The sequence below is a fragment of the Anoplopoma fimbria genome, chromosome 14 (assembly GCF_027596085.1).
Source record: "Anoplopoma fimbria isolate UVic2021 breed Golden Eagle Sablefish chromosome 14, Afim_UVic_2022, whole genome shotgun sequence".
NCBI classification, from domain to species: Eukaryota; Metazoa; Chordata; class Actinopteri; order Perciformes; family Anoplopomatidae; genus Anoplopoma; species Anoplopoma fimbria.
In genome coordinates, this window is record NC_072462.1 from 15,801,175 (window position 1) to 15,820,211 (window position 19,037).

Genomic DNA, 19,037 nt, shown 5'->3' on the forward strand with positions numbered 1-19,037 from the left:
GTAAACAAGTGTATCGAGATCTGCTTCCTCACAAAATAAACAAGGAACATTGGTCTCTCAGCAACAAGTTGATAATAAATATGGTTATTCTTTAATTAGTTCTTCTTTGTATACAGTTGATTCTTGGCTCTTCTGACAAAGTGCATACTATTTTGAACTTTTTAAAGGCAATTTTAGATTAGGTTCCATTTGTGAGATATTCCTTTGTTTCACTGTGACAGTGTTGATAGTACCGAAGACAGCCTTTAACAAAAACAGAGTAGTATTATTTTGTATGGTTACAGAAAGTCTGAACAGTAAAGGTGTGCGTCAAGATTAATATTTAAAACAGTTGTGTATACAATTGCACAAAAAACTATAAACAAATATATTTGGTTGCACTGCATTGCTCAACAGTTGAGATAAAAGATGTGTCAGCTGCTTTAAAAGATACCTCATTCTTGAACAATAAAAACAAACTTGTTTAATTAATGTGTCACAGTCTTATGTGACATTTAGCTCAGAAATCTTTGCACTGACTCGAGCTCTTGAGCAGAACAGTCCAGAGGCTTTAAACTCAGCAACAGTTCTCTCCCTCTGCTCTGTGTGCTTTGTTTTTCCTCACAGTAGCTATGGTCCAGAGAGCCGTTCCTTGAGTCTGGTCTGATGATCGCTTCAGAGTGCACACATACGACATTGTCCAGAGAATCTGGCTGGATGAGGACCTGCTGCTCCTTCTCAGCTTCCTGTGTCTCTCTTTGTTCGTGTTCACCCTCTTTCTCGACTTCCTGTTTCGTCTCTTTATTCCAACATTTAGGGTTGTCCTCCCTTCTCGTCCCCAGAGCCGGGGGCATTACTGTGTTGACGCACTCAGGCGATAGGGTGTGGTCACTTCTGTTCAGTGAGCCTCGCTCGGGGATGTGCATCTAGAAACAGAATTATAAATACACGAGTAATCAATACGGCACCTTTATGAATACATTATTCTGACTCCAAGGTTATTAGACTCTAAAATCAACAAATATAATGATGAGCACCTACCCTACCTGTTCCTGGCTTTGGCTTCCCTTTTCATTGGTCTTCTTAGCCAAAGACTTTTGATCCCTGTCCTTCAGAGCTCCAAGGGAATAGCTGGACCTAACACCATGGCTCTGATCCATAGGGTCCAGCTCCACATCACTCCAAACCTGCTACAAGGGACATGCGCATTAATACATGTAAATCCAGGTAAGAAATTGATAATGTGATACTGTATCACTTACATCTGCCTTGTAATTGTAGTACTAGAAAATAACAACACAATTAAAGGCTGTTCATTAGTTAGTAGACATTCGGATTCAAAAACAAATGGGACAGCTTTTTTTATTTAATTTTTTGGGCAAAAAATATGGAAAGGTTAATCATGGGAAATTATGCAGTTCCTATGTAAAGAGAGTCATTTAGAATCCACACTGCATAACACAAATGTTTCTCGTGACCTTTACTGGCCAAAACGCAACTATACCAAAACAAGTTTAAAAACCAACACAGAATTCACCCAACTTTAATGTCTGTGCATTTGATTGCTGCAAGTACACCACTGATGGTGTCATGTGTTTGCTTCTACTCTTCAAAACCTAGCGCCGAAGCCAAACTCACAGTGTCTGTCGTAGACATGGAGGAAACTCTGTGAAACTTGGCTCTGGAGTCTGATGACTGTCTGCTCAGCATCAAGTCCCTGAGGGAGGACTCGCTGTGTGACACTGAAATGCACTTCCTCCTCGGGGCCTGGGCTAGAAAGTGGAGACAGGGAACCTTTTCTGCCATGGTATCTCTGTTGAAAAATAATGATCTTTCAGCCAAACCTCTATGCTCTTTTCCAGCTTAGGTTACAGATAAATTGGATGGCTGCACTCACCTGTATTTAGAATGAATGATGGCGTAGATAAAAGGATTGTAGATGGCCGATGCCTTGGCTATAACAGCGGGGACAGCTTTGGAATAGGGACTGAGGTAGCTTCCATATCTGAAAGGTGTAAAGTGTTTGTAAAGAATAAAACTATACATCACCTTTAACACTATTGGTACTGTAGTTTGACCCCATTGCATAGCACTTCATCATGCCTGATATTGTGATATTGTACAAAAGGTGGAATATGGCTAATGGTTAATGGCTGAGATGAAGTACACAGTGCAACCAAGCATCCTATTTGTTTTATGCCTGAATCCACGTCTTTGTCTGTACACAACAAATGCAGTTAGACTATGGGAACAAAATTATTGGACCATAAGGAGTCCTTGTCATGCTGTATATTTACCCAGCCCAGGCGATGAGGGTGACACATGCATAGGGCGACCAAGAAAGCACAAACACTATGATGACCACAAAGGCAATCTTGGCCAGCTTCCATTCAGTCTTGATGGACTGCTGCTGGATCAGGGTTGACTTCCTCACCTGATACCCCAACTTCTCAATATCTCTGTGGAAGGAATAAAGGACAGAGAGAAGGAATAAGGGAATTTTGTAGTTGATCTATGTGGTTATTCAGAGGTTGAATTATTTGAAAATAACCTAAAATGTATAGTGTTTGCAGCCAGATCGTTTTTATTTTGTATGTATGCATGACTGTGGACCCAAATGCAGACAAAGTGAGGCCAAGCAGCCAAGCAGACAATGCAACAAACAGGGCAGGCAGTCAACAAACAGGGCACATATGATTTTTCTTATTTACTCCCTTGAATATTTTTTTCACTCCTTTTAGGAGGACTGGATGATGGACATGATCAATTTCCACATCATAAGGACATAATATCAAATATGAAATAAGAGAAGATGATGTACAAACACAGGACAGAGCAGTCAAAGAGTAAGAGGCAAACTGTTGCCTAGAGGTACGCCAACTCCTCTGTAGGACACCACCGACAGAGTTTTAACCTTCACAGTAGCCTGAAGTTTAGATGGTGAGACTTATACCTCCACGGCAACCGCAAAGGTCTAAAAACATTAATCACAGTATCAACTCAAGATATCAACGCTAGCCTTACGGATAGGTATTCCTATGAGTCAACATTGCCCTTAAGGTAAATACTAAAAGCTACAGCCACATATTATTTGGTTGTGTCCCCCAGCAAAGTCTTGTTGGTTCCCCTGAAATGGGAAAAGCCTATACTTGCCAAGGGGTGAATAAGCTAATGTGTATGGAAGGCATGTAATGACCGGATCGGAAAAACAGACAAATATACACACATGCATATAGATAAATTATTAAAGGGAGTAACTAGGATGATGGATGCCAACATCACAACATATGTAACATGCTTGTGATAACATTTAAGTAATTGCATTGCAGCAATGTCAAGCCTCTTCTGAAACTCATTAGGTAGATTGTTGATGTGAAGATGTAACAGTAAAGGGAAGCTGTAGGCTGTACTGCAATGGCAGGATATTGTTTAATACAGTTAATAAATATAGACTTGCTTTAAATGGCAGCGTTTCAAGTATTTTCAATGTGTTTAGTGCATTAAAGTGCTGCATATTCACCTATAATTCATTCACCTGCTTGCATGGCGGATTGCCAGGAACATGCACAGATAACAATAGGATATAATGCCCAGAGGGATGAAGAATACAAAGCAGCATAGCATCAAAGTGTAACTTTTATTGGCAGGAGTAGAAGTCACATAGTCCCATGTGCATGAGGTCATCAAGCCCTCTGGTATGTACGAACCTTGAGGTGAAAAATGACAAAGACAGATAAGACGGAAGTGTAAGGTCAAAAGTATAGACGGAGGGAAGTGGAATAAAAAGAGTAAGGGCTGACAAATGAAGTTACTTACTCCACCCCAAAAGGGGTGCAAGGCTCCAGGCTAGAGAGTACAGCCAGACCAGGGCAATGATGAAGCATGTGCGTTTCTTGGAGGTCCACGATATGGCCTGCAGAGGCTTGGTGATGACAATGTAGCGGTCCAGAGAGATGGCCAGAAGGTTTATCATGGAGGTGATTCCAAATAAAGCTCCACAGAAGGCATATATTTTACAGCCTGTGGAGGAAAAGAGAGACGGGAGCATTTCATTCATATGTTTTTTTACTTATTCTGATTGGAAGACTATGTATTACATGAGATAAGTAATATGAATAATCATGACTTCAAATTGCAATTCACACTATCCATTCATTGATATCAGGGTTCAGGTTAATTAGGGGTCAGAGATTAAATGCTACTGAAACTAAATGCTATTATCCTTTTATCATACATTTCTTGTGACTAATAATATAAACAGCAGGCACAGATTCTAACTTACACATATTCTGAGACACAAAAAAACTCATAAAATACAGTATAGGAAAGCAAATGTTTTAGCATTACATTTCATAAATGGGGAACATATTTCAAAAATAGAATTTGATAAATAAAAGACATAGCTATTTTTGGAGTACATACTAATTAATTGAATGTTCAAAAAATACCTGTTTCACCAAAAATCCACCCCTTGTAAAGAGAGTTAACAAAGAAAATGGGTGACTGTGTGATTGCCATGAGGAAGTCACTGACTGCCAGGTTCATGATGAAAAAGTTGGGGGCAGTCCGTAGCTTCTTGTTGCTGAAACACAGAGGATTGGAAAGTCATGAATTAAATTCAATACCCCACAAAACAATATGATGATGTTGTTGTTGACAACCACATTATTACATTACAGTCATTTAGCAGATGCTTTTATCCAAAGCGACTTACAATATAGTATATTACATATCATTCACCCATTCACACACTGATGACAGGCTACCATGCAAGGTGCCACCATCAGACTCTAACTAACATTCATGCAACATCCAGTCCACCGATGGCAAGCCTTCGGGAGCAACTTGGGGTTAAGTATCTTGCCCAAGGACACATCGACTGCCGAAGCCGGGTATTGAACCACCGACCCTCTGATTGGAGAACTACCTTGCTCTCCACAGCCGCCCCCCATTATCGTACAAAACCATTTTCCAGAAGTGCTTAACACAAGTGACAAAGAAAGTCTACAAACAGAGCTTTTTCTACCCCAAAACAATATTTTGTGTGTTCAGTTTAAGTTCATTATGCCACTATACTTTTTTGGTTTCTACAGCTTGACATATTTTTTGTGTAGTACATCCATTATCGGAACACCTCCAAAATCATATTAGTTCTTATTAGAAATAATCCAGATCCAAAAATACACACATTTTTCATTATCCACACAGTGTGCTACACATCCTACTATTTACTACTTTTTATCTTAACCAAGTAGCTGACAAGACCATTTTTTCCCCCAGTAAGCAAACTAATGCAATGTTATTCTACTTTGAAACTAAACCACACTATGTAAAGATAAATGTTCTTATTGTAGTCAATACGTGTTACATTTCTGGCCGGGAATTAAAATCAAGAGGGAGGTTTCATAACAATGAGAGTCTTATTGTTCTGAAAGGTTGTTCTTTTAAATTACATTTCCCCAGTACGATGCACAGACATGTAGAGGGACAGAGATTCATACCCCGGCCAATGCAAAATCCAGCCAATAACTCTCTAATCCTCCTCTTTCTGAATTTAACTCCACCTCCCTTACCATAACAAAGGCAGGAGGGTGGAAATCAATAACATGAAACATCCATACTACCCCCTTCCAATAATACTTAACGTTCTAACATACTTTTACTCTCTTAAAGCAAGGAAGAGACAGATGAGAATTGCAACTCTTACCAGGGGGATCCAAAGATCATACGTAATAAAAATAAAACTGTTTTGTGCATGTATAATGGAGGGGCACAATACACATTTAATACTCCAATATAATGGGTTTAGTGTACTCCCCTGTTGAGTCACTGTGGCAAGCAAAACCTTTAAAGCCAGTAAAGACACTGAAGGCAATATACTATATGTCAGCAGCAGCAATGAAAATAGTCAGTCGAGGTGGACACAACATCACTGGAAAAATCCAATTATAAATTACTTTTCAATTGAAATGTCACTTAATGGAAAACCGGATTCTTGGACCCACAAACACCTGCAAACCTCACTAGATCCTGACAGTTAACAGCTGTGTAAAAGTCTGCTTTCGCCTGTGCTATCAATGAACCTTTCTTTAAACAAGAAAAATCACACATGATTGGTTCTCAGATCTGTCGCTTTGGTTCACCCCGGGCCTTTATAATAGAGGTTTTAATCAACCACTGCCTTACATGTGTACCATCATAATAATAATAATAATAATAATAATGACAATAATAACAAAAACAATAATGATTATCTTTAGTGATGTGTATAATCAGTGAGAATACTGCAGTTACTCAGACTATATATTCATGTGATGTAAGTTATATGTTGTATAAGCCTTTTCATGTTATTGTTATCCTTTGGGCTACACTATAATTAATCCATCCATCCATTTTCTTCCACTTATCCGGGGCCGGGTCGCGGGGGCAGCAAGCTAAGGAGGGTCCTCCAGACGTCCTTCTCCCCAGCAACACTTTCCAGCTCCTCCTGGGGAACCCAGAGGCGTTCCCAGGCCAGACGAGATATATAATCCCTCCAGCGTGTTCTGGGTCTACCCCGGGGCCTCTTACCAGTTGGACGTGCCTGGAAAACCTCTAAAGGGAGGCGTCCAGGAGGCATCCTGATCAGATGCCCGAGCCACCTCAGCTGGCCCCTTTCGACGCGAAGGAGCAGCGGCTCTACTCCGAGCTCCCTCCGGATGTCTGAGCTCCTCACCCTATCTCTAAGGCTGAGCCCAGCCACCCTACGAAGGAAGCTCATTTCGGCCGCTTGTATTCGCGATCTCATTCTTTCGGTCACTACCCAAAGCTCATGACCATAGGTGAGGGTTGGAACGTAGATGGACTGGTAAATCGAGAGCCTTGCCTTTCGGCTCAGCTCCTTCTTCACCAAACCGGTCCGGTACAACGCCCGCATCACTGCTGACGCTGCACCGAACCGCCTGTCCATCTCCCGCTCCATCTTACCCTCACTCGTGAATAAGATCCCGAGATACTTGAACTCCCTCGCTTGGGGCAGTGACTCACTCCCAACCCAGAGGGTGCAATCCACCATTTTCCGGAAGAGAACCATGGCCTCAGACTTGGAGGTACTGACTCTCATCCCGACTGCTTCACACTCGGCTGTGAACCGCCCCAGTGCGTGCTGAAGGTCACGTTCTGAAGGAGCCAACAGAACCACATCATCTGCAAAAAGCAGGGATGTGATTCTGAGGTCCCCAAACCGGAAACTCTCCTCCCCCCAGCTGCGCCTTGAAATCCTGTCCATGAAAATCACAAACAGGATTGGTGACAATGGGCAGCCCTGGCAGAGGCCAACACGCACTGGGAAGAAGCTCGACTTTGTGCCGAGTATCCGGACACAGCTCTCACTTTGGTCATACAAGGACCGAATGGCTCGTAGTAACGAACCAGGTACCCCATATTCCCGCAGTACCCCCACAGGACTCCCCGAGGGACACGGTCGAAGGCCTTCTCCAAGTCCACAAAACACATGTAGACTGGATGAGCAAACTCCCATGCACCCTCCAACAGACCTGCAAGGGTAAAGAGTTGGTCCGCTGTTCCACGTCCAGGACGGAATCCGCATTGCTCCTCCTGAATCTGAGGTTCGACAATCGGATGGAGCCTCCTTTCCAGCACCCTGGAGTAAACTTTCCCGGGGAGGCTGAGCAGTGTGATACCCCTATAATTGGAGCACACTCTCTGGTCCCCCTTTTTGAAAATGGGAACCACCACCCCGGTCTGCCACTCCACAGGCACTGTACCCGACTTCCACGCGACAGTGAAGAGACGTGTCAACCAAGACAGCCCAACAATGTCCAGAGCCTTTAGCATCTCCGGTCGAATCTCATCCACTCCTGGCGCTTTGCCACTGAAGAGCTTTTTAACTACCTCAACGACCTCCGCCAGGCATATGGACGAGTCTTCCCCTGAGTCTTCAGACTCTGCCTCTTCCACAGAGGACGTGTTGGTCGGGTTCAGGAGTTCCTCAAAGTGTTCTTTCCACCGCTCGACAATATCCCCAGTCCGGGCCTGCAGTTCTCCCCCCCTGCTGAGCACAGCCTGAGAAAAGCCCTGTTTCCCCTTTCTGAGTCGTCTCACGGTTTGCCAGAACTTCCTTGAGGCCATTCGAAAGTCCTTCTCCATGGCCTCGCCGAACTCCTCCCACACCCGGGTTTTTGCCTCAGCAACCGCCGCAGCTGCAGCCCTTCTGGCCAACCGGTACCTGCCTGCTGATTCAGGAGACCCCTCGGCCAACCAAGCCCGAAAGGCCTCCTTCTTCAGCTTGACGGCCTCCTTCACCGCTGGTGTCCACCAGCGGGTTCTTGGATTGCCGCCACGACAGGCACCGATCGCCTTCCGACCACAACTCCTAGCAGCAGCTTCCACAATGGAGGATTTGAACATGGCCCACTCAGATTCCATGTCCCCAGCCTCCCCCGGGATGCACGAGAAATTATTCCGGAGGTGGGAGTTGAAGACCTTGCGGACAGGATCCTCAGCCAGACGTTCCCAGTTCACCCTCACTACACGTTTGGGTTTACCGGGTCTGTCCGGCAGCCTCCCCCGCCACCTGATCCAACTCACCACCAGGTGGTGATCAGTTGACAGCTCTGCTCCTCTCTTCACCCGAGTGTCCAAGACATACAGCCGCAGGTCTGATGACCGACTACAAAGTCGATCATAGACCTTTGGCCTAGGGTGTTCTGGTACCAAGTACACTTATGAACCTCCCTATGCTCAAACATGGTGTTTGTTATGGACAGTCCATGACTAGCACAGAAGTCCAACAACAAAGCACCACTCGGGTTCAGATCGGGCAGGCCGTTCCTCCCAATCACACCCCTCCAGGTTTCTCCATTGTTACCCACGTGAGCGTTGAAGTCTCCCAGAAGAACTATGGAGTCCCCAGTCGGCGCCCTTTCCAGAACACCACCCAAGGACTCCGAACTGCCGTTTGGTGCATAGGCACAAACAACAGTCAGAGACTTTCCTCCTGCGATTCCCAGTCGCAGAGAGGCGACCCTCTCGTTCTCCGGGGAGAACTCCAGAACAGCGGCACTCAGCCGGGGGCTTTAATTAATTAAACTATAATTAATGACATGAATATTAATTTATTGTTGATTTAAAGTAAAAGCTTGTTGTGAGGACAGTATAGAATCACCATAAGCCAAAGGCCTAGAGGATATCCTTTAAATCGAAGCAGTATTGTCAGTATATTCACGTATTGACTTCAACACAGGCTTCTGTAGCCTACTTCCTGAGAGGGTGCAGGTAATGGCAGCAAAGGAATTTCTATAGTCACAAACCGCCACATCAACACAGCATGTTAAATCTCCCAGAACAAAGCAGCCCTTTTATATTTTTAATCGAAGCAAAGCCTGTGAACAAGTTCAGGAAACAAGTTGAATTGCACTAGAACATTACATTTGTTTGCTTATTAAAAATGTCAGGCTTTTTCCCCGAAAGCATCTTCCCTTCAAAACTTCCTAAAATAATTTCTGACACCAATACTCCTGTGAAGTTAGCTTATACTGGGTCAGCCATCAGTTTACAAGAAGCTAACTGTAAGCATATCTTAAGACAACAAGAATATTTACACAATCCTGCTTAATGAAGATCTGTGACACATTTTACATGTATACAGTTTTACGTCACACTGAAAAAAGCCCCAAGAAACAGTGCCAGGCTGTGAAGAGGGCTACCAATCTAGATATACCTTTTGTACATGTAGGCTTCTGAATATGAAAAGCCTTTGATGTCTTCCATCTGTGAAGTACCATGAACATATTACATTATATATTTTTTGGCCGTGACATAGGGAGTATAGGGACACAGATGGTGGATGAATATTTGTTCAAGCTGAAATGAAAATAATGATGCCATATGATCCCTTGACCTAGATATCTAAACTTTATATCAGTGTTCATAATAGTTACACTGGCTCCATTTATCATTAAAAGCCTCTGCATTGTCCTCCTTGTTTTGCCCACTGACTGTAAAAACACCAAAAACTAGTAAATATTCCCCATGTTTACATGCAAGTGAGTGGGTAAGTGTGACTTGACTGGAGATCGAGTGATGGGACATTTGAGGAATATGTGTGTCACTGGAGGTTCGACCTTAATGCAGAAAACATGTCAGACCCGGGATTTTATCTAACACTTGGCACTGTAGAGGAAATGCATTCAGTGGAATACTATATATACCCAGGAGTAGCCAGAGTGTATATACTGCATGTAATGTACACATCATGCTATCATTTAAGATAAATTAATATCAGAGTTTTTGGTTTTAAATTTGGGTTAATATTTAAAAGTAGTTTTTCTATAATTACATTAGTTGGCAGAATGGTGGATCAATCTTTATATTTAATACCAAAGTGTTGCTCCCAGCTATGTCAACAAATAAGTCAGACACAACATCATCACACAAGAGTAAGCCAGTTCTGTTCTTTAGGTTGCTTTTTGGCTGGAAAATAATGAGGCAGAGAAGATATTTTATAGCTGCATCATCATGCATATCACTGGAAGTCAGAACAATTAAAAATGATGGAGGGATTTTTACTTAGAGGAGAACCTCTGGTGGGCACATTGGTTTGATGGATTATCCTGAGTTGCAGTTCTGTTATTTAATCTTAATTGCCCTCTTTGTGGTTTAAGCGGAACTATTGCACAGTGTTGACTGTGTCTAAATAAGGGTGAAGCTAACTGAAATATTGAATGTATGCATTGATTTATCCAGTACAGTTATAAAATCACTGAGCTGCTTCCTGCTATTGAATGCCTGCAGGCTTGTGTGAAGACCTCTCTGCTTGTGCTTCCTAATGCAAGAACACACTGTTTCCCCCAGTTAGCACTCTAAATCTCTGCAACAGTGAACAGTGCAGGGTGGAAAGAAAATCTCAGGAATTGGTTTATTTTGCTAGTTTCTAAAATGTAGAAACTGGTAACTTTTAGTTAATAGTGGCAATTTAAGATATTCAATAGATTAACATATTCAATTGGATATATTATAGATTTCATTATATCTTAATCCAGTTGGATATCTCAAACATGCCATACAATAACATAACACTCTGAAAGGGGCCATTCTGCTTAACAAGTGCTTTTACTTTATGTACAATTTGTTGATAAAAACTTGGCAGGACTTTTATGGTGATATGAGTATTTTTACAGTGAGAAAACTGTGACTTCTTCCACCTCTGATAATACCCCACCAAAGGGACTGTTTTATGTGTGTTGTTAATGTGTCTGGTAAACAAAACAGCTTCTGTGAACTCACTTATTAACAGTAGAACACTGTGACAACTTCCCAGAAAAACTGTTCATGAGACTAGTTCTTCCGGAAAACGGTGGATTGCACCCTCTGGGTTGGGAGTGAGTCACTGCCCCAAGCGAGGGAGTTCAAGTATCTCGAGATCTTATTCACGAGTGAGGGTAAGATGGAGCGGGAGATGGACAGGCGGTTCGGTGCAGCGTCAGCAGTGATGCGGGCGTTGTACCGGACCGGTTTGGTGAAGAAGGAGCTGAGCCGTAAGGCAAAGCTCTCGATTTACCAGTCCATCTACGTTCCAACCCTCACCTATGGTCATGAGCTTTGGGTAGTGACCGAAAGAATGAGATCGCGAATACAAGCGGCCGAAATGAGCTTCCTTCGTAGGGTGGGTGGGCTCAGCCTTAGAGATAGGGTGAGGAGCTCAGACATCCGGAGGGAGCTCGGAGTAGAGCCGCTGCTCCTTCGCGTCGAAAGGGGCCAGCTGAGGTGGCTCGGGCATCTGATCAGGATGCCTCCTGGACGCCTCCCTTTAGAGGTTTTCCAGGCACGTCCAACTGGTAAGAGGCCCCGGGGTAGACCCAGAACACGCTGGAGAGATTATATATCTCGTCTGGCCTGGGAACGCCTCGGGGTTCCCCAGGAGGAGCTGGAAAGTGTTTCTGGGGAGAAGGACGTCTGGAGGACCCTCCTTAGCTTGCTGCCCCCGCGACCCGGCCCCGGATAAGCGGAAGGAAATGGATGGAAATGGAAATGGATGGATGGAGACTAGTTCATGTGCAAAAGATGAGTAAAAATGCTAATTGACATTTGTTACAATACCAAATGTAGGCAAGTCGGACCATGTCGGTTGATTAAACTGCTATCATGCTGCAGATTGGAATGTGCAGTCCTTGGGGAATTTTTCAGTCAGACACCAGTATTTAGATGTCTAGTCTATTCACGTTCACAGAGAACTTCAATCACAATGTTAGTTGTTGTTTTGTTTTTGTTTTTACCTTACTGATCTCTTTCTTTTTTCATTAATTTGGGCTATTTTTCAGGGCACTACATTTCTGGTACTCTTAATTCATGGAAATCCTAATTTACCTAAAGATTTTGTCATTTTGTTTTTATGATAAGCCTCAATTAGTTGTTTTAACTATGATCTTCTAATAGATTTAAAATTGATGAGTAAACGGTTATTTATAACCCATCACTATTTTCGCTTGACTACTCTGTTAAATTGTCTCTACTAACGTAACCAAATGCAGCATGCCTCATGATGCTTTATTTCCTGTTTTTATGTTGTTTTCCAGAAATGCATTAAATCCATTTGTTCCATCTGTTAAGTACTCAGCAACCAAAATGAAAGTGTGATAAATGTTGTGGGTGACATGGACTAAATAAGGCTTGGCATTATATCTTAATCATAGAACAATGATACAGTTATAATGGTTAAAGTGTGAACAATGAAAAGCTTTTATAAAAAAAATCATTACTGAGTTTAATTATTTGGAGCTTTCCTTTTTCCAGACTAGTTTTTGGGATGATAGGCCAATGAGGCCATGAGGCACGAAGCAGTGTGCAATGAAAATTAATCCTTATTAAAAAGCAGAATAACAATTAAGAATTGTTTTCTGGTTAACTAGGAGTTTGTTTTGATTAAACTCTTCCCGCATAGTTGATTGTCCATAGAAAAGGCGAGAAAGGTATAACTGGTTAAATAATGCTTCTCTTAAATTGGCATTGACAGGCATGCGTATTCTTCACCATCACCAGTTCACTTACCAGAAAAAGGCATACATGACTAAAGCGTTTCCAGTAACACCCACTGTTCCGATCACCAAGACAAAGAAGGCGACGATGTAGTGAGCGTGGGCCTGGACGTCCACCTGCCGATAGAATCCGTGATCCACATCCATCTCTGTGACGTCAAGCACACACACACACACACACACACACACACACACACACACACACACACACACACACACACACACACACACACACACACACACACACACACACACACACACACACACACACACACACACACACAAACACATGTCAGCATCAGAGGGTTTTTCTTTGTGTACAACATGTCTCCGTGACTTTTAAACAAGCCAGATCTTCTCCGTCCCTCTGACCCACTAAACTTTCCAGCATTATGTAAGAGTACTTATCATGATAAGGAAGTAAAATCTCTGGGGGCAAGAGTATAGAATAAGACGTGACGGCACACAGCTTGCATCTGCACCGCTCTGTCTTCATTCATAGACGTCAACATTTTATTTAGTTGAGTCAGTTTGGCTTAAAGTCGTGTAAATTAGTCTTAGTTTAAGTTTCTTAATTCGAGTTTAGACATTACCTTGTGTTATTAGTTTATACATTACATTTGGTTTTACACTTTCTACCATCTTAACTTTTGATCTATTGTTGGTATTTTTTGTTTGTTTTTATGCTTTCAGGGTGTACCAGCTCAGTGGTCACATTTTTTAACATAACCACTATATTCCAGAAGGAAATCTGAGGAAATCCAGACATTTCCTCCCAGCTCTCTGTTTTGAAACTCATCTGTGAACTCTGTTTAGTTTTAAAACAGGAAAGTTAGGTTGTTAGCGAGTATTACTAAATTGTGTGATTCATTTTCAGTCGACAAAGCGATTCAAAGCAGCATTTATATTCTTGATTTTGTTTAAATACCAGAAATGAGGCTCAAGCAACAGCGGCCAGTTTCACAAAGATTGAGATTCGTCCGTCTGTCCAATTTTCTTGAACATGATACCTCAGGAATTCGTTGAAGGATCTTATTCAAATGTTGCACAAACTTCCACTCAACAATGAACCGATTGAAATTTTGAGGTCAAAGGTCAAGGTAACTGTGACTTCACCAAACACGTTTTGGGCTATAACTTAAGAATTCATATGCTTATAATGACATTCACACAAATATCTAATAGGATAAAATGATAAATGATTGAACATTATGGACATGCATGGATGTAAACTGCAGCTTGAGTGGTTGGCGGAGGCATACAACCAGGAGTCAGTAATTCTAATCTTCTTGTATTTTACAGAATTAGAAGGATTAGGACAGTATGTGCATTTTAATATCAATCAATAACCCTTGGAAACAGTCAAATCTGTTTGCCATGTATTAATCACGATAAGAGTTGCAGAGCAGTGAAGCTGAGAGTGAGAGTGAGATCCTCTCTAAGTGTTATTGAACTGATGGGCTTTGACAGTTTTTATGAGGGGCATTTTTAGGACAGCCACAAAAGGCTTTTTCAGAGCACGGAGCCAAAAAAGTATGACTTTTTACCAACACCTCTAATAAAAGAACATAGCATTTAAAAATGGATGGCAGTGTAACAAGCAAGATTTATGAACTGTAATTGTTTTGAATCCGTCAAAGGTGCCCAACGACTGCTGTGACTGAGAAATACATATCAACAAGGTGATTAAGGCGAGGCATTCCTGATGATGAAAATGGCTGAATGGACTTCAACATGTTCCATGTGACTATTGCTCAGCTGTGGCTGGGATTATAAGACTATTTCTATGTTTTGTTAATGTGATGGAATTGAGTTATGCAATATCAACAGCATTTATCATCCTTTGCTACTACCTGTTTGCCTCTTGCCTCTGATCTGCATTACAATGAGAGTTAGGTGCCAGTGCAGCACAGTGCCCTTTGCCACAGACGATGCTGTGAAACATCTTTCATGTATTTGCATTAATAATTAGTTTGAAAACATGAACATGTTATAATTCATGCCTGCTGTTGACTCACAGTGCGCGATGCAAAGATGAGTGATGGTTCTATGCTTCATCCACCAGAGCAGAGAGGAATCTGACTCATAACAGATGTTCATGAGAAATGCATGTGTGTTATTCCTAAAATGTTGTATTGATATTGTATTAGGCTGTTACGGTGTAAAACATGTATAGATAAGCATAGACATTTATATTACAGCACAATGGGTGAAGTACACATGGACCTGCAGGACATCAGATCCAAACAGGGAGCTCTTGCTGTGCTCAGTGAAGCCTTGAACGTCAGAGGAACCCTCAATCACCTCTTACTTCCCCTCATTAGGCATCAAAGCATTGTCTCATATGAGAGGCTAACGTCCCCTAAATCAAATATATATCTGTTTTAGTGTGACTGTGTTCACACTCAAAGGTCAAATGCATCTTCCTCCATCTTAATTAACATTTTATAACTGGGATGGGTGCATCATAGAAATTAAATCAATTGATGAAGATGAATAAGCTTAGATAGAGTTGAGCATGTGCTGTCTGATCCATGAACTGCCTTAAGGAAGTTATTTTAACCTCAGAGGATATTAAAAATATATATTTTAAAAGATTTTAAGCTATATTAATAAACTACAGATTTTTTTGAAAATGACAAAGATGATGGTATTGATAAGCATTACACAGCATAGTTTGAAACAAGTGTTTGAATTTTACTTTAATGAAAATTGTCTGGTTTTAGTTGTAGATATCCTCAATTGCCAGTGATAATAAAATTGAAATAAGATTTAAGTCATCTGCTAATATCAACATTACTGTATAATATATGATCAGGATCAAATCTATTGTGGTTAATCAAAGGGAATATAAAGATCTTAAATTAGAGCTAAAAATGAGCCTGCATGCTTCCATGTACAAAGGAATCTACCCTTAATAAGACACACACATAACATTGGTATAACAAGCAAGCTAAAACAAAAAAGTAAGCAAGAGTATTGAACCAACAGATTTTTCTGCAAATAACCTAAGATACAATTATTGAATTAACACATTCTTGCAAATTGTCGATTTTTAACAGATTAGCGTATCATAGTTTACATACTAGTTATCAACCGCAAAATAAATAAATAAAGAGGTTCAAACATCAAGTCATTATATAAAAAAATACTTATAATTAAAAAGTCTTACTTTACCTCATCCAGAGAGTGAAGCCCCTTTTCTTCTTCACGTCACCTCTGTGTTTGTAGTGGACTGGCAAAGAGGGTCAGAAACCGTACAGCATGTAAAAATGCACCACGCTTAAGGTTTAAAACGGATAAGGCTGATGACTGCTTATGTAATCTGCAAGTTAGATGGAGATTCTCTCATACACGGCAACAACAGTGCACTGCTGCTACCAGTGCTTGTGAGGAGTATGAGAATACACAGAAAGCGAGCGGCAGCACATTGACCCATCCCCCTGCTGGCTACCCATCACACACAGCCCTCACATGGCACAATGCATTGATCAAGCCAGTGTGGGGGGTGTGCGTGCATGAGGATGTGTGCGTTGTTTGTGTGGGAACGTGTTAAGAGGCTGGTCTCATCATATCAAAGACATTTATATATAAAAAAAAATTTGCTTAATTTGGAACATATTTTTAAAACCAATTGCATTTTGTACCAATGCCGTTTCCCCAAGTGAATGTGTGCGTTCTGCAAAGTGGTTTCTATATGTATTGCTTTCTGTGCATGTACAGTAATAGTCATTGGCAGTGACACAATTGCATGTGAGCACCAGATGCTAGAGCTTAATACATTGGATGTGAGAAGATGACATAGCCTAGTTGCTGCTGCTTCCCATTGGTCGGTTTGTGAATTGCAAAGAAAGGTTGTGTGGTTTTGAAAAAAAGCACCAAACCTTTTACATAGTATCAGACTTGTTCACTGCTCATCCTTGTGTAAGGTGAATCTTGAGAAAAGCACTCAGATAAAAGCTTCCCAATGTTCATCATCTCATGCACAACTGAGCAGACAGCTGTCGCACCTCCTCTTGCCCTTAATATTTCCCTTTTGTACTTTGAAATCTGGCATCTCTGTTTGACTGTCATAGCATCTGGATGGCTCAAAGAAGGATAAAAAAAACGTGATTTATAAAACAGTGCTTTCACTGTGAAGATTCAGTCTGGATACCATCTAGCAAGAGCAGGATAAGCCTTTACACTTCTGGGTCACTGCACTCGTGAGGGAAACAGACCTATCCACATACACTAGTTTCCAACCGGTTAGCTTCACTTTAATAAATTCTGACACAGTCACACAGGGAGGCAAACGCTATGTTTTGCTTTTTTTTTTGGTTTGTTTCCTAGGCTGTTTGTTGAAGCCTTGTTCAATCATTAGCTGGATGAAACTACAGGATTGTGAAGACCAGCTGATCCACCGGGAGGGCAATTGTGGGATCATGGGTACGAGGCTTAACTGTTTTCTTTATATGGCTAAGACAAAAAGAGCGTTCAGCTTAATAAGAAAGAAAAATCTGAAACATTTCCCAGGGATTTATGTGAACTGTCAACATTGATTACTCAATCCCATTTTATAGTAATTTGGTGGTTTTGTATTGCATTGCATTATGCATAGGGGGAACATATTATTACAGCTACTGTAATGTATTTTACACATTATGAATAAAGTTAATACTGGGATTATGTGGCCACAGTGAAGAACTCTGTGGGAAATCATGTTGTCTGACTTTTCCATAGCCTGGAGGAAGACAATTTAAGTGGCAATAAACAAGTGGTTTTTTGCTTCAACTTATCATTATGAAGTAAATGTTGAAGCTATAGAATAATGACACCATCAGCGTTAAGATTGTTTCCCCTCGCTTTCACCATGTATAAATGTCTGCCGCCAGTTAAAAATTTCCGGGAAAATAAAACGACACCAAAAACAGACGCCTTCAGTTAGTGGCTGTACAACTCAAATTCAGCCCCCGCAGCAGGCTGGTGGCAAGCGGCAAGCAGGACTGGATCTAACCTGCAACGGCAGCAAGCAAAAGTTTGGTGATGTAGCCGGGAGTTGGGCTTTCTGTGATCAGCAAAGCCATTGATTTGGGGGGTTTTGTCCCTTTAAAGAGCAGAGGATGTGAGAATCATTGTGAAAACTGTCCCCGTGGACCAGTAAGACGTTGTTGTGCCAAATGGGATGATAGGATGATAATACTGATGGCTCTTCAAGTGGCCATACACTGAAGGCATACTAATGTCAGTTGTTTTCTTCAGGCTATAAGAGTGGAGGAGAGTGCTGTTTGTTTGCGTCTTTTGCCTGGGGTGACCCCACCACAACAATCAACCATCCAATTACTGTCAAAATAGTCTGTCACCTCTTTCACTCCCTCTGAGGTGTGAAAAGGACAAATGCAATCAGCAAAATACGCTTCAATAAGAGGGCTTGTAAGTGAGAATCAGTCTGCCCTTGAGGGATTTAGGAGACATGCAGTGGTCCACAGAACAAGACTGAAGAGGATCTGTCGGGCCGCCAGCACATAAACAACATCACACCTCGCAGGAGTATCTGGAACTCATCTAAGAGAAAAGTTTGATTTGTCAGAAACTGTCTCCAACTCAAATCTTTAAGACCAAAATTTAATAAGAGAAATTAACTTGTCCTCCTCAGTGAATGACAGTAATAATCATCACAATCTGTGGCTATAGTGTCAGTCGTTTTGAATTGTAATTGAAAGTCTCCGACAGCCCATTATCTGTTATCTTAATTACTGAATTGCAGCAGTAAGTGAGGTGCCAATCCAAATATGCATTGTATAAAAAAGAAAGACAGAACTTGGATGAAAAGAAAATAATTAGGCTGGCACATTAAGCTATAGTTAACCAGATACCAGAGACCAGACATTAAAAGATGGTTTGTATGAATTGTGTCAGCATTTTAGCATACTTTTTTTAAAATATCTGGTCGGGAAGTCCCTTCATTATTTGCTATTTAATGATTATAACAGTGAATAAAGACCAACCTGGCTTTACAGTGCAGCTCAAAAACAAAGCTAGTGT

The 19,037-nt window shown here is 41.5% G+C and overlaps 1 protein-coding gene across 1 annotated transcript; it reads right to left on the bottom strand.

Moving 5' to 3' along the window:
- Positions 1–494: 494 nt before the first annotated feature.
- Positions 495–13,163, bottom strand: opn4xa (opsin 4xa). The gene is made up of 9 exons (XM_054611981.1): positions 13,027–13,163; positions 4,428–4,561; positions 3,796–3,999; positions 3,515–3,686; positions 2,277–2,438; positions 1,877–1,984; positions 1,618–1,792; positions 1,026–1,169; positions 495–905 (listed from the first exon to the last, which is right to left on the bottom strand). Exons 1-9 carry the CDS (start codon positions 13,158–13,160, stop codon positions 495–497), a joined length of 1,644 nt encoding a protein of 547 aa, XP_054467956.1. The 5' UTR covers positions 13,161–13,163.
- Positions 13,164–19,037: the final 5,874 nt, after the last annotated feature.

What these genes read in the sequence shown, in the direction of transcription:
- opn4xa (XM_054611981.1), bottom strand. Translation starts at nt 13,160, where the DNA reads ATGGATGTGGATCACGGATTCTATCGGCAGGTGGACGTCCAGGCCCAC. An exon ending in TGCACCCCTTTTGGGGTGGA is followed by an intron (nt 3,687 to 3,795) that starts GTAAGTAACTTC and finishes TTTCACCTCAAG; the next exon opens with GTTCGTACATACCAGAGGGC. An exon ending in GCAATCCGCCATGCAAGCAG is followed by an intron (nt 2,439 to 3,514) that starts GTGAATGAATTA and finishes TTCCTTCCACAG; the next exon opens with AGATATTGAGAAGTTGGGGT.